The sequence below is a fragment of the Astatotilapia calliptera genome, chromosome 20 (genome assembly GCF_900246225.1).
Source record: "Astatotilapia calliptera chromosome 20, fAstCal1.2, whole genome shotgun sequence".
Classification (NCBI taxonomy): domain Eukaryota; kingdom Metazoa; phylum Chordata; class Actinopteri; order Cichliformes; family Cichlidae; genus Astatotilapia; species Astatotilapia calliptera.
In genome coordinates this window covers 20652797-20669798 of record NC_039321.1, presented here as the reverse complement: position 1 = coordinate 20669798, position 17002 = coordinate 20652797, and the positions used below count along the sequence as shown (strand labels likewise).

At 42.5% G+C, this 17002-nt stretch overlaps 1 protein-coding gene across 1 annotated transcript in view; it reads right to left on the bottom strand.

Annotated features, from left to right (window-relative positions):
• Positions 1–17002, bottom strand: part of ctnnbl1 (catenin, beta like 1) — an 83653-nt gene that overhangs the window by 48964 nt on the left and 17687 nt on the right. The window contains exon 11 of the mRNA XM_026153900.1: positions 4933–5114. Within this exon, the coding sequence (XP_026009685.1) occupies positions 4933–5114 (182 nt within the window). The remainder of the gene's footprint in view (positions 1–4932; positions 5115–17002) is intronic.

Here is a 17002-nt window from a genome sequence, read left to right as displayed (position 1 = left end):
AATAGAGTGAATGTAACCAAGGGGACTGTGGATAGAAGGACAGCGAGGTGCATACTTCCTAATTACTTCTGTTTGAAGCGCATGATAGTTAATTAATCTACGCTGTTATGTTATTCCAGAGAACCACTTGAGTCACACCATATTCAATTAGAAGTCTTACGGAGAAGGAGGGTTCACTCTTATATTGTGACAGGCAACTCATTACATCTATTGCTGTTTGACGAATCAATACAGACGTGATTGGGAAAGTTACGCAGGTCCCATTTGTAACCACAGAGAATAATAACAGTAATCATGTGCCAAATATCAAACTAGGAGCACTATATTGATTCTACGAAGTTATTTTGAGTCCCCCTCCCCCCAATGATTATGTTTGTATTTGAAAAAAAATTAAATAAAAATAATAAAATAGAAAATAGTAGAGATGCACAAAATCAGAATTAGTCTGCTTCATGCACAGTGGTAGAGGCAAACAGCTGTCCACACAAGTTCAACAAAGTAAATATAAGTAAAGTAAAAAGGCAGCTAAAGCAGCTGGTGTGCCCCACACACACACACACACACACACACACACACACACACACACACACACACACACACACACACACACAATGTTTCAATAAAAAGTTTGTAATTTACTAGTTGGTGTAATGCTGCATAAAAATTAGAATAAACAAAACACTTAAAAGACAATTTTGAATTCATTGTATGCCTGTTGCTTATATCTGACAGGAAATATGTGCAGTGTTTTGGTGTTGCTGGTATAACCTTTTCCTCTTTATCATTAATAGAAATCTTGAACTGCTAAGAGAAATGTAGAAATTTGTTCGAGTGAACCATCCTCTTTGTAGCTTTGGATAAAAACATGGAAGATTAAGTTAGATTAACTGGGGCTTCTATAGGGCTTTTCCACGCTGAGCTTTGAAATGTTCTTTACTAGAAGCAACATTCACTGATTCATACACACATTTAATACAGCACTTTGATGTATGTGTTTAAGCACTCTATAGCTACCACTCCAAGCGATGCTTTCAAAACTCAAGGAGCCAGGGATCAAACCACTCACGTTCGCATTAGTGGATGGCTTGCGACACCTCCAGAGACACAGCCACCCATTTAATTAAAAGACCTCACATTCCATAGGAGGGAAAATATTTTAACTCTCCAAATCCAAAAATGTAATATTTTTGAACATTTTTGTAGTTTGTAGTTTACAAGAGAAGTTGAAAATCTTGACATTTAAGAGAAATGCATTTAGTGCATATGTAATAAATTCCACCTGCCTACTTCCACCTTCAGTAGGAACTGTTCTGCATTTATGATTTAAAAAAAAAAAAAATATATATATATATATATATTAGGGGTGCAACGATACACAAAATTCACGGTTTGGTTCGGTTCGATACTTTGGTGTCACGGTTCGATATTTTTTCGATACAAAAAAAATGTTCATGCCTTTTTAATTTGTCATTTATTAAAATTATAAATATATATTTTAACTCAAAAGTACAGTTTTTAAATTTAACCCTAACCCTTGTGCGTGTTTTTTATTTTGACAGTGAATGCGCACCTGCGGACCACTTATGTGCAGCCCTGGTTATTTAGCTCGTCATATTGCAGCCACAGAAATTATTTTGTCCATGAAACCATAAAGCTGCACTTTCTTTTTGCCTTATAGTCTGATTTGTCATAACTTCTCCGTTTTGTGGTAAGCTTTTCTTTGGCTGTCACTTCTTCACCTTGACCTGTCTTATTTGGCTCAGCAGAACTAAAATATATATCTGTCTGTGAAGGTTCTCAGTCATCCAGGTCATCGTAGTCAAATATATATCCTGCTGCTTTTACACACGCACTCACATAAGCTCAGCGATTCTCTGCGCGATCAACCTCTCACATGTTTAAGCTGCGGGAGATTTCACTTGTCATGTTTGCATAGTAAGCTAACAATTAATAAGACAATGTCAGAGGAATTGGTGCGCAAATTATCATCACTCACAGATCAGTGCTGTCGCTCTCTATACACAGTTCACGCGATTGCAAAGTGAAAGCAAAAAAACAAGCGCAAATTCAAACGCGATTTCAATATGTCACATATTGACAGTGGCTCACCGATGCCAATGACATAATTACCCAGCTACATTTCCGAAAGAATGCAAAAGCATTGACATATATTTTTCCTTCCTACAATAGCCCGACGGGCAGGGCAGAGATAGATTTTGGTACCCCGACTGAAAAACACCACACCAAAGTATCGAACCGAACCGTGAATTTTGTGTATCGTTGCACCCCTAATATATATATATATATATATATATATATATATATATATATATATATATATATAAAATAATGTCATGTAATGATGCCTATAAAAAGGACCAGTAGTAATTCCCCAGTTTTTCCCTTGAAGACCACAAATCAGCCCAACTGAGCATGGTTTGATTTGGCCTAAAAACATCATTTTCTGATTCTGAGCTTGACCTCTTTAATCATTACTGCATATCACACTGTTGATCTCCAAACACAGCTTATGTTGTCAAATACAAACCCATGAAGACCACATTTGTCAAAATTCAAGGGCTGGGAGAACCTTGGGGATGGATTTCCACATTAGTCTTTTAAGAGTATGTCTGCCCTGCCAGAGGCTTCAACACACTGAGGGGGGGGCTTTATTATCTTGGTCCTGCTCTTCAAGGGGGTCAAAGGTTAATTTATTGAGTCCCTGGGTGAAAATGGGACACAATGGAAGACAATTTGTTCTTCTCTGCAGAGCAAGCAAGCCCCAGCTGACATATGAAACCTAATTAATACGAACAGAAGGAGAGGAAGGATTTTACGTCTCGGTCGTTGATAATCAAACAAAGGGCAGAGAGATGGACAAGCTGTCTACCTCCTCTTCCTTCAGTCTCCTCTCCATTTTTACTCACTTGTCGTGTATGACACGAACCTACGTCTCTCTCGCCGTCTCTCGTTTGCGCTTCCTATCTCTCACTCAGAGACAAGAGAGGTTCGAGAGCACAGGCAGGAAAATCAATCAAGATTGGATTGATAGTGTAAACTGACAGGCCAAAGAGGTAGCAAACCATGATACATGAGCAGATTAGGACTGAGAGCGCCTGCAGGAAATGAGTGTGACTAGACGTTGCAGAAAACTAGAAAACAGGAGCAGAAACAAGTAGGGATGGGTATCGAAAAACGGTTCTTGTTGAGAACCGGTTCCCACTGTTTCCATTCCTTGGAATTGTTTGCCATTTTTGCAAACGATTCCCTTATCGATTCCAGTCGCCCCGAATGACGTCACCATGTTGCGGAGCGTCATTTACCTGGCAGGAAACATGGCGGCTCAAACGCTCAAAAGTTAGGTTATACTTTACTAGCAATACTTGCAAAGTAGATACTTCATTTAAGGGAGGAAACACTACGAATATGCAAAAGCATTTGCTCACAAAACACGTGATAACCTTAAATGAATGTCGTGTTTTTAATTCCGCTCCGGACTCGTGAATCTCAACCCAGCAGCAGCGGTAACGTTTGCATGTCCTCTCCCGTTAATGTGGCAGGTAAACAGTGCATATTATTTTAGCGCTATCTGCCTTATTACAAAACCTGCCTTTACTGTGCATTTAGGTGACCATGATGAGAGAGACAGACAGAGTCTGGCTCAGATGCTGGCAGTTGTCGCTGCAGTCTACCGGTAGCGTCTCCTTTCAGGCCAGGATAGACGAATGTCACCGAGCAGTGACTAAGTTTGTGGTAAAAGGTTTGCACCCATCTGCCACAGCAGATGCCTCTAATTTTCAGTAAGTGAATGTGTTTAATTGTAGGCAGGGACATTACTGGATATTCTGCGGCAATTGCTACAGAATAATTTATGTTATACTTTGTTATTGCTACAGAAGAATATTTATTTTATTATTTTACATTTACAATTTTTTTTCCTGGGGACCCTGTGACACCCCATTGAAGAGCTGTAGGCTGTGGATCTCTTAAGATCTCACTGTTGGGTTTGTAAGGCCATGTTACTCCTAAATTTCTATCTTGGTCAAAGAGAAGATATAAAACAACAACTGTCAATTTCTTGATATTCGTTTAGAATCACATCTGTAAACCCTGAATATTTATTACTCGGTGACTTGTATATATTGTGCCAGTCCTCATATCTTAACATACTGTGTTGACAAATAGTCTAGTTTGTTTTTGTTGACGCTAGTGTACTGGAGCAACTGTAACCCACATAATTTCCCTAGGGATTAATAAAGTATTCTGATTCTGAAGAGTCACCATAACTTTAAAAAGAGACTTGCTGCCCCTCATACAAAGGTTTAAAGAGGGACATGTCTTTTCAGGTATGGTCACAATTAAAAATGAACCACAGTTTGTTTAGTTCTGTGAGCAGCCGAGTTCATTAAAGCTACAGTGTTTTATCATTTAGTCCCAGGGCCCATTTAAAACCTAGAATCGCAATACAGCAACACTGTGATGTTGAACATTATTCAAAACAATTATCTTTAACACATCACAATGTCTGTTTAACTCAAAGAAGAAGAAAAATGCAAAAACTTTATGCAACTAACATTAACCAATTTCAAGGCTGCATCTCTTCAGGTTTTTGCCTTTTCCCTGCTCTCAAACGCTGTGCTTTGTAGACATTTGAAAAGTGCCACCACGAGGAGTCATGAAGTACTGACACAAAGTGAAAAAGTCAATACATTGGCACCAGTGTATTGATAATGTCTCTGAGAAAATGAAACCAAAAACAGTCCAATCCCATCAATATTTTGTCCCCCTAGATTTTACGCAGTTTAGAAATGTTGCAATAATTTCTTTTTCATTGCTTGAACCAACGTGTCACTCTACTCCAAGAGATCAAAACAAGGTAACAAGATTACAGCTGAACACAGCCTCGCTGACCTGCTGTAATTAGTAACTGACCTTCATGCTCCCGCTCTGAAACACCAGTTTTTCTCATCTTCTTAGGAGTTTTCATGAAAAGCGGGAAGATTGTTCGCAACCCCAAGATGTCCACAAATTTATGGCAGTTATCTGTTCCCTCTGGTCCAATCATTCCATGGTCCAGGACCTTCAGAGCACTGGTTCGGGACATCTTCTTTTCTCTGCAGGATAGAGAAGAAACACTGAATAAATCTTAAATGCAGGCTTTTTTATTTTGTCCTGGAAAAGTCTAGCTAACGGTATTGAGACACCGATAACAGACATGCCATTTTTTTAATGCATTTATATCTACATGAAATTTCAGCCTTGAGGTGCATGTTCTCATTTCTAACAGAAAAACAATATATATTTATTCCTGCAGAGTCAAACAACATGGATTAAATTGGACCACAGCTTTACATGATCACTAGAATTAACAGATACAAAAAAACAAGGTATTTGACAATTATGCTGCTGGAAATTTTAAGCACTTAAAATAAACAGTGGAGTGCATAAAGAATTACTTGTGCAAACACTTTTGTTATCGAGCACCACATAAAAGGGATTTCAGCACTTGCTTCTGGCTTTTGGAATGTTCTCTTATCTGCAAACAAAACATACAAGTGATCCAGATCTAAAATAAAAGAATACGTTTTTCGCTGTTCTCCTCAGCGTGAGGTTTGTGAATTTACTGACAAATACTTGGCGTTTTTGCGTGGCAACTTTAAACTTCTGTAGTGGTTCAGAAAATTCCTCAAACAGCTGCCTGGCAATCCTTCTTTATGGTAGCTGTAGGTGTTGTTGACAGTTTAGCAGTGCATAAACATATAATAATATCTTTCAGGGTCTATATGTCACATCCCTCGAGTATCTCTCTTCAAAGCCAGGGCTTGGTCTAAACAATTCTTAGCATTTCATAGCATTTCACAGACTAAAAATCATATCTTACAAACACACAGCTGCTTTATATTTGATTCACAACAAATAAGTGCAGTTTTAAAGAGCTGATTTGTACAAGTTGTAAAACAACACTCACAGTATTAAGCATGAGAGATTTGAGACGTTCAGGAACGTGCAAGCTTGCCAAGCAACAATGAAATGTTGCCTATATTCTCCACTCACATCATTTATTAAGTTGTATATCCCTAAAGGCTATCGGCCCAATGTAATGCATGAAAACTCATATATGCTTTTACTAATAAAAGAAAACGAGTAAACACGACAAGATGAATTGTCATCTGTTTTTCATCATCAATTTATTGTAGTAATAACGAGGATATGCTGTTCTCTTCTCTTTGCATCAACCCCGTCCGCTCTACACACTTCTTGTAGGAAATGTAGCTGTCTATCAAAGTGTCACTTCCTCCGTTCCCACCAATGACAGATGACAGTGTTTATCTCACAGGAGGGACACATATTTCAGGCAGTTGTGTCTGGTTCTGCAGACAGACACATTATATATGATGGACGGCAGTGAAGGGCAAGGGGGAGCGATATGCAGTGTACTTTCAGAAGGGAACCTTCTGAAGGGAAGCCAATTCAGCTAGCAGACAGCTGACTTAACTCAAAGTCCTGGTGTCATGAACTACTCTGCTGTCACATAAAAAATGGATTGTGGGTTGTATCTAGTGGATACAAGCATGACAGCAGCAGTATGTTTTCGATTTCAGTCAGATTCTAGATTAGACTAAACCAGAACAAAGTCAAAGAACCTGGAAAAGAGTTTATTAACCTGAGCAAGACAGTTACGAGGATTGATCAGAAAATGGCTACATCCCACTGGAAAAGACAGGGAACTACATTAATAAGAACTTGTATGAAAGCTGATGCATTTAAAAGTCTTACTGTGTGTTTGTAAAACTGCTCTGATAAAACTCTGTTTCAGTGGCGGGTCTAACAAATATTTCGCTCTGCCAGGAATTCATCAAGACACCAGGTCTCAAATCTTTTATGTTATATGAGGCTGAAGAGGTCTGAAATTGAGCTTTTGATCGAAGCGTCACAGTGAGTAGAGCAGCTTTTCATTTTTTTATTATTCTGTTTATCTTGGTTACTTTGTAACTCAAAGATCAAAAACACTACATTTTGTATGATGTGGGGTTATTTTGTTAGGCATGTTGGTGGTTTATCATAAATATAAGGAAAATGTAAGTGATCCGGTGTTTAAAGTGAATCTTTATTCTAATTTACATCTCTCTTTTAAACCACACCTAGCTTTTTTTATGATTCACAGTTCAAAATTATCCTTATTCATATTATACTGGACCTTAGTGCAAAGCCTGATGGCTAATCTAACAAGCTCCAGCATTGCTCTGTGAGGAGAGGAAACCTTCCAGAACGCCTACCATTTCTGCAGCACTCCACTAATCACTTTTCAAAATAAGGCACATGACAGCCCTGCTGGAGTTCAGCAAAAGGCATAAAGGACGCGCTGACCATGATAAACAAAATTCTCTGGTCTGATGAAACAAAGACTAAAGTCGCTGGCCTCAATGCCAAGCGTCATGCCTGGAGGAAACCAGGCACCACTCATCACCTGGTCAATAGCATCCCTACAGTGAAGTATGGTGGTGGCAGCATCACGCTGTGGGGATCTTTTCTGGCAGCAGGAACTGCAAGACGAGCCATGTTCAAGGGAAAAACACAGAAACATCCTTGGTAATAACCTTCTCCAGAGCACTCTGGTTAATCTTTCAACTAACCTAAGCACACAGCCATGATAACAAAGGGTAGAGCTGGGCGATAGAACGATAACGATATGTATTGAGATATAACTTTTTCTCGATAGAAAAATTAAACTATTGCGATAGACCTCGCCGCTCTTGTCCTCTTAAAAATAAATAAATAAATAAATAAAAAAAGAGAACAGCCAATCCAAATTAAGTAGCGCAGAGCCAAACCAATCACAGCCGCAGCATCACGTCACGTGACTTGTTACGTACGGCACAAGTGCCAAGCCGCACATGTGTATTTGTTTGGGAAGCAGCCAGCCACCGTACCGCCCGGGTAATGGAGGAAATGAGTGCGCCGACTAGAAAAAAATCAACCGAGCGTGACCGAAGAGAAAACAGATGATGCTTCCAACGCCGGAGAGATTGTCGAACGGAAGAGCCATAGAAGTTCCGTAGTGTGAAGGTATTTCGGCTATTTCAAGTATGACAAAAAACAGAGTAGCGTTCACTGTAAATTGTGCCGAAAGCAAGTCTGGAAATACAATAAACTGGTGCATGCTCGGCTACGTCCACACGTACCCGGGTATTTTTGAAAACGCAGATTTTTCTATGCGTTTGCACCTTTCGTCCACACATAAACGGCGTTTTTGGTCACTGAAAACGAAGATTTTTGAAAACTCCGCCCAGGGTGGATATTTTTGAAAACTCCGTTTTTGCATTTACGTGTGGACTAGAAAAACGGAGAAAACGCAGCGTCAAAGGTGTGCGCATTTTTTGACGTCACACTGTGCGCCACGTTATTGTTTCGGTGAAATGAATTTCTACAATACTGTTGTTAGTCTGTGGTCTGGGAGAGAGTCCTGTAACTCTGTCTGCAAAATACAGTATATAATGACCAATGTTGGGCAATTAATTATGTAGTTACTTCTTCAAAAAACTAACTGAGTTATGCAAACAAAGTTTTTTGCAGCTGTTTACCTAAAAATGCAGCCAAGGCGTTTTTTTTTAAATAAATATTTCAAACTATTTACAGAACAATCAGCTGTTCTGCATCAAATTTGATGCCACACAAATCATTTGTGCCACTCCAAAAAATAATTTCTGTCCACTATGAGATAAAGGAGAACATCACAAGCCTGATACCTGCAGGCCTGACAACAGGAGATGCATCACTCCTGTAACACTCATTGTTCTGACGCACACAACAAAACTATTGACTACACTACACACTAACTACACAAGATTTGTGCTAAACGTCGCAAATCTCTCACATCTCAAAACACCGCCGTCACTCCTAAAACTTCCCCCCATTCCTAAACAACTAAATGCCATGTTACCATATTATTTTTTGATTGGTCGACATGGTACATTTTTCCACCAATAGGAAAGGCTGGGGGTTTTTTGGTTTTGTATTTGCTCACAGGCGGAGAGTGCTTTCGAGCGTTTTCCTTATAAAACGCAGTTTCATAAACAACGATAGTAATCAGGAAGGAAACCAAACATTGCATATTTTTAATCATAACTCTGGTTTTACGTGGCCTATCAACACAATTTAAAAACTAGTATAAAGTCCACACTTTTTCCGTCAATTGTTCCGTCTGTCCTGCTCACATCTCCAATGGTTGTACACGTTGTCATTAACGTGGCTTCAGCCACGCCACTTTGCTAGCTAAAACACCAGAGTCGGCACATAAGGACGCTGTCATAGCCTCACAACGACGTTGATTAGCTGCGTATAGAGCTGGGCGATAGAACGATAACGATATGTATCGCGATATAACTTTTACTCGATAGAGAAATTAAGCTATCGCGATAGACCTCGCCGCTCTTGTACTCTTTAAAAAAAAAAAAAAAAAAAAAAAAAAAAAAAAAAAAAAAAAGGTCAGCCAATCCAAATTAAGTAGCGCAGAGCCGAACCAATCACAGCCGCAGCGTCACGTCGCGTGACTTGTTACGTACAGCACAAGTGCCAAGCCGCACGTGTGTTTGTTTGGGAAGCAGCCAGCGCGTAATGGAGGAAATGAGTGTGCCGACTAGAAAAATCAACCGAGCGTGACCGAAGAGAAAACAGATGATGCTTCCAACGCCGGAGAGATTGTCGAACGGAAGAGCCATAGAAGTTCCGTAGTGTGAAGGTATTTCGGCTATTTCAAGTCTGACAAAAAACAGAGTAGCGTGCACTGTAAATTGTGCCGAAAACAAGTCTGGAAATACAATAAACTGGTGCATGCGTCACACTGTGCGCCACGTTATTGTTTCGGTGAAATGAATTTCTACAATACTGTTACTGTTAATTCTACTCTCTGCAGTGTTTAAATGCTTACATATACACACAGTTACTGTCCCTCCACACATACGACTCGGTTCTGCTTCTATGCCGCAGCTTTGTTTACTTTTTCCCACCGAGGCTTCTAGACTTCTGATTGGCCAACATTTCTGCACGGTTAGGAATCTAGCGCCACCTGCTGCTTTGGCATGTTCATAGCAGCGTTTTCCTTCATTTCTGCCTTTATGTGTGGACGGGATTATTTTTTAAAACGAAAACGGAAAATCTCCGTTTTCAAAAATACCCGTGTACGTGTGGACGTAGCCTCAGTCTCTGAATGGAAGCGCTAATTCGTCATTCGGCTTTTGTCAGACTAAAGTAACTGTTAAAACTGTTTGAAAAGCTCAGCTATACAACAAGGAGAGATTGAGAATTTCCTTTTAGTTCTCAGTTTATTTGATATTGACAAAAGTTAGTCAGTTTTGTCTGTTCTTCTGTAAAACAAACTAAGATTTATTTTTAGAATTAATATTTTGTTTCTAAGTGGAATTGACAGTTTAGTCTGTTTCGTTTGTTCTATTTTGAAACTTAAACGCTTTAGCGGCTGCCTTTTGTGTAGTTTGCAATATTTGCCTTTATTTATCTGTAAAAGTCTCATGTTCCTTAAGTACATCTACCCTGTTGAACTTATTATGAGAAATAAATATTTAAATCAAAACAAGCTGCTGATTATTTCACATTTTACTTGTGAGCAACGGCACATTTAAATCTTACAAATATAGTTATTTGGCTTATATCGTGATAGATATCGTTATCGACTGAAATGAAAAACACATATCGTGATATGAAAAAATCTCATATCGCCCAGCTCTAGCTGCGTATATACGAATGTGAATCGCATTATTGGCTGGACTATGGGATAAGGTGGCATCGTTCTAATCCCATACAGGAGCAGCCAGTTACTTACTGACTAACACAGCAAAACAGAATTGTTAAAGTATTAATTTTAATTTCAATTCAGGTTACATTTTATTTTGTACGCAACGCAGATTTTCTGTGTGCAGAGACCGCAGTGCGCAATTGCACATGCGCGCAGCTTAGAGGGAACATTGTTGAGATGTTGTTAGGGAGGTAATGAATACATGAAGACTGAGGGCTGCAGCAGGATTATTTAATATGATAAAATGGAAGTTTTCTCTGTACGAATTTAGCGTCAAATAAAGGTCATCCTTGCACAATGAAGTGCTCAGAAGTGAAAAATTACAGAACTTGTTTCTTTCTAAAGAAGACATTTACAACATTCCCAGAGTTATATATTCTGCTCCATCATATGTTGTTGTAATTACTCCCCCACCTCCTTTTCTGACACTCTCTCCTTTCCCCTGGTAGATGATTTACCAGAAAAAGGGTTCTGCATTCCAATAATGAGATATTGATCGAAGCATTAAATCTGCGTGACCAGTGATGTGATTATTAGAACAATAATGCAGAAGCTGTGAAGGTTTCATAAAGGCGTGTAATGTGCCTTTATGAATCTTTAAGGTCACATCTCTGCGGTGCTGCAGTCCACCAGCTGTTGATTGATTGGACTGGCAGAAATGGCAGGCATAGAGGTGCGTAAGGAAAGCTGTGCCACAAGGGCCCCATTCTATATCAAGACGTTTAATGTTTATTTTTATATCAATGAAGAAGTCATTTAAAGTTTCACTTATAGTACTTCTGTACGTTACTACACTGAGAACAAAGTTCATACACCAAGTTCTATTTATGAATTTGTGGAAGTGATACTGTTCATTGGTACTCAATATTGCAACAAACATGTCCATGTATGGGCAGCACGGTGGCACGGTGGTTAGCACTGTTGCCGCACAGCAAGAAGGTCCTGAGTTCAATTCCACTGTCAGGCCGGGGTCTTTCTGTGTGGAGTTTGCATGTTCTCCCCGTGTTTGCGTGGGTTCCCTCCGGGTACTCCGGCTTCCTCCCACCGTCCAAAGACATGCAGCTTGTGGGGATAGGTTAATTGGATAATCCAAATTGCCACTAGGTGTGAATGTGCGAGTGAATGCGAGTGCGAATGGTTGTCTGTCCCTGTGTGTTGGCCCTGCAACAGACTGGCGACCTGTCCAGGGGGTACCCGGCCTCTCGCCCTATGACAGCTGGGATAGGCTCCAGCGCCCCCCGCGACCCTGAAAAAGGATAAGCGGAAGCGAATGGATGGATGGGATGGATGTTCATGTACGATATCTATGATGCAGATGAAACTAAACTGTCGCCAGGTATATGGCAAGTAGCGTCACTAAGTTTTATCTATTCACATTTAATTCGTTCTCATGTAGCAATTACTGCATTTGCAGTAATTCACCCATATATCAATTTTTATGGCAGAGCACTAAAGCAGTCTAATTATTAAAATGAGTGCCCTGTTTCAACTGCAAAGGACTGATGACTCTGCTTTATGCCTCAGTCACACTAGAGCAACAATAAGACAGCGACTTACTTGCAACTGGGGAGGTGGGGGTTCCATTAAATCTGTACATTCACCTACCAGTTGAAAGTAGCTGGTTACCCAGAAGCTGAGTGAGACACATCTATCAATGTGAATTAGGGGAAACGACTCAGCTATTGCCATTTGGTTGGAGTTTGGTTATATTCCTATAATAAAAGCAATGCTGCTGTGTCTGTCGTTTTGCAGTTACACTGTGTTCCTACAGCAATTACATAACTATCTTGTGTTTCTGTTTCAGATTGATGCGGTTCCGACTGGTTTCTGAATGTAAGCAGTTTGAATTTCTGTGTATGTAGACAACAACAGCCTTGCAATTTCACAAATTTATCACAGTTCATTGCTGTATTATCATAAAGACACTGCATTTAATAACCACTGACAGCAGACTGACTCCATCTTTTTTGCTTTTCCTTTGCCATTTTGAAACACCAAGCTGCTTTCAGAACAGTAACTGACTGCCGAGTGGTCGCAAATCAGACTGCTGTCTTCAAAGCAATTCTTTCAAAACATGAGAAGACTGTAAGTTCATTACACATGGATCTTGCTGTAGTCTCTTACAACTGTTTTACCTAGTGAGACTGTAGCATAAGATACAGAAGACACTATAAGCTGTAGATTACATAAGTATAATCTAAAATTGAAAGCTGTCATAGCACAAATGTTGAGATTTTGCAGCAAAAATGTAGAGCTCTAAAGTCCAAGGTTTCCTAAAGCTCACAAATATATGAAGGAGTTCTCTTACACAGTTTCTTGTTCCTTGAATAATTAATTTTTTCTCCCTGTGCGAGCCATGAGTTCTGCACTAGTCTTTATTAAAAAAAGAAAGAAAAAAAAAAGAAGATATTTTCAAATGTTTTCATCTTTCCTTTCAATATAACCATGTTTACAAGTACTACTGCTACTAAAAAGCTTAACATCATTTATTCAAAACTGTGGTAGAAAAAACTAAACCGCATAAATTTGCATTGTTATGCTAATCCTATGTGAAGAATATAATAATAATAATAATAATAATAATAATAATAATAATAATAATAAGGATAACAATAGTTGTAGATTTTTACTGTTATAATACCCTGTTGCCAGGCAAGGACAAAATTTAATAAATTGAACCTTGAATTGCCTGAACTCTGTTTTACCTTGGAGTTTGACTTTTCTAAAAGGTTGTATGAATAATGGACAAAATAATAAGCAACAAGTTTTTACACGTGTTACACCCCGGCCTAGGCAACCGGGGTGCAACGTAGAAAAACAAAGATAAGAAAAAGACACACGAGAAAAAAAACTAAAGCTCTCCACCAAAATCCCAAAACGAAAGTATCGACAAATCTATTTACAGCTATTTACAACAGACTATTTATTTACAACAAACACACCAAACTATTTACAACACGGGGGAGATCGCGACCATGACACACTGAAACACAGGGTTTAAATACATAGAGGGAGCAATCAGGAAAATGGACAACAAGAGGGAAACACAGCTGGGGCAACTCAGAACTGACGAGACAGGGAAACGTAAACTGAAAAGACTAAGATAACACAGACTTTCAAAGTAAAACAGGAAACACATAACAGTCACGCCAAAAAGAACACACTGACAACACCGAAACGTAACAGTTCCCCCCCACCCAAAAATCAAACATTTAACACCAAGTGAAAAGTTTGATCCAGACAGACGAAGGCGGATGAAGGCTGGAGCGTTCCCACTGACCCTCCAGCAGACGACGAAGGCTGGAGCGGTCCCACGGACCCTCCAGCGAAGGCGGATGAAGGCTGGAGCGGTCCCACGGACCCTCCAGCGACGACAAAGGCTGGGGCGGTCCCACGGACCCTCCAGCGACGACAAAGGCTGGGGCGGTCCCACGGACCCTCCCCTCAGCGAAGGCAGACGAAGCTGATGAAGGCTGGAGCGGTCCCACTGACCCTCCAGCAGACGACGAAGGCTGGAGCGGTCCCTCGGACCCTCCAGCGAAGGCGGATGAAGGCTGGAGCGGTCCCACGGACCCTCCAGCGACGACAAAGGCTGGGGCGGTCCCACGGACCCTCCCCTCAGCGAAGGCAGACGAAGCTGATGAAGGCTGGAGCGGTCCCACTGACCCTCCAGCAGACGACGAAGGCTGGAGCGGTCCCTCGGACCCTCCAGCGAAGGCGGATGAAGGCTGGAGCGGTCCCTCGGACCCTCCAGCGGAGACGGACAGCTGAAGCGAAGGCAGACGAAGATGAAGGCTGGAGCGGTCCCACTGACCCTCCAGCAGACGACGAAGGCTGGAGCGGTCCCTCGGACCCTCCAGCGAAGGCGGATGAAGGCTGGAGCGGTCCCACGGACCCTCCAGCGACGACAAAGGCTGGGGCGGTCCCCGGACCCCCCAGCGAAGGCAATCCCGGACGAGCCCCCATATGTTACACCCCGGCCTAGGCAACCGGAGTGCAACACGAAAAAAGTAAAAATAAAGGAAAAAAAAAACACACACACACAAAAACCCCCCACTAAAGCTCACCACCAAAATCCCGAAACGAAAGTATTTACAACAAACTATTTATTTACAACAAGACGTCAAACTATTTACAACGGGGGGAAGATCGCGACCATGACATACAGAAACACAGGGCTTAAATACATAGAAGGAGCAATTAGGGAATGGACCACAGGAGGGAAACACAGCTGGGGCAAATTAGACCTGACGAGACAAGGAAACGTAAACTGAACACACTAAGATAACAACAGACCTTCAAAGTAAAACAGGAAACACATGACAGTCACGCAAAAACAAAACACTGACAACACCGAAACGTAACATTTCCCCCCACCCAAAAATCAAACATGTAACCCCAAGTGAAATGTTTGATCAAAAGCGGATGAAGGCTGGTGGAGGCTGGAGCGGTCCCACGGACCCTCCAGCAGACGACGAAGGCCGGAGCGGTCCCCCGGACCCTCCAGCGAAGACGGATGAAGTCTGGAGCGGTGCCTCGGACCCTCCAGCGAAGGCAGACGAAGGCTGGAGCGGAGCCTCGGACCCTCCAGCGAAGGCGGACGAAGGCTGAAGCGGTCCCTCCAACGGACCCTCCAGCGAAGACGGACGAAGGCTGATGAAGGCTGGAGCGGTCCCACTGACCCTCCAGCAGACGACGAAGGCTGGAGCGGTCCCTCGGACCCTCCAGCGAACACAAACGAAGGCTGACGAAGGCTAGAGCGGTCCCACTGACCCTCCAGCAGACGAAGGCCGGAGCGGTCCCTCGGACCCTCCAGCAAAGACAAACGAAGGCTGGAGCGGTTCCCCGGACCCTCCAGCGAAGACGGATGAAGGCTGGAGCGGTCCCACTGACCCTCCAGCAGACGACGAAGGCTGGAGCGGTCCCACGGACCCTCCAGCGAAGGCGGATGAAGGCTGGAGCGGTCCCACGGACCCTCCAGCGACGACAAAGGCTGGGGCGGTCCCACGGACCCTCCAGCGACGACAAAGGCTGGGGCGGTCCCACGGACCCTCCCCTCAGCGAAGGCAGACGAAGCTGATGAAGGCTGGAGCGGTCCCACTGACCCTCCAGCAGACGACGAAGGCTGGCGCGGTCCCTCGGACCCTCCAGCGAAGGCGGATGAAGGCTGGAGCGGTCCCACGGACCCTCCAGCGACGACAAAGGCTGGGGCGGTCCCACGGACCCTCCCCTCAGCGAAGGCAGACGAAGCTGATGAAGGCTGGAGCGGTCCCACTGACCCTCCAGCAGACGACGAAGGCTGGAGCGGTCCCTCGGACCCTCCAGCGAAGGCGGATGAAGGCTGGAGCGGTCCCTCGGACCCTCCAGCGGAGACGGACAGCTGAAGCGAAGGCAGACGAAGATGAAGGCTGGAGCGGTCCCACTGACCCTCCAGCAGACGACGAAGGCTGGAGCGGTCCCTCGGACCCTCCAGCGAAGGCGGATGAAGGCTGGAGCGGTCCCACGGACCCTCCAGCGACGACAAAGGCTGGGGCGGTCCCCGGACCCCCCAGCGAAGGCAATCCCGGACGAGCCCCCATATGTTACACCCCGGCCTAGGCAACCGGAGTGCAACACGAAAAAAAGTAAAAATAAAGAAAAAAAAACACACGCAAAAACCCCACTAAAGCTCACCACCAAAATCCCGAAACGAAAGTATTTACAACAAACTATTTATTTACAACAAGACGTCAAACTATTTACAACGGGGGGAAGATCGCGACCATGACATACAGAAACACAGGGCTTAAATACATAGAAGGAGCAATTAGGGAATGGACCACAGGAGGGAAACACAGCTGGGGCAAATTAGACCTGACGAGACAAGGAAACGTAAACTGAACACACTAAGATAACAACAGACCTTCAAAGTAAAACAGGAAACACATGACAGTCACGCAAAAACAAAACACTGACAACACCGAAACGTAACACACGTTGCATCCATATGTTGTAAAGAGAAGCTAGTATGTAGGGCTGGGCCATATCATACTGTTCACAGTAATACCGGTATAATGTTGGGCAACGATAAGAAAATGAAATATCGCAATAGAATATGGGTAAAACGCGCATGCGCAGTGCCTTTGTTTTCATATGCACACGGCGGAAAAAGCATGGCGGCGACGGAGAATGAGAAGGGCGAAAGCAGATCGT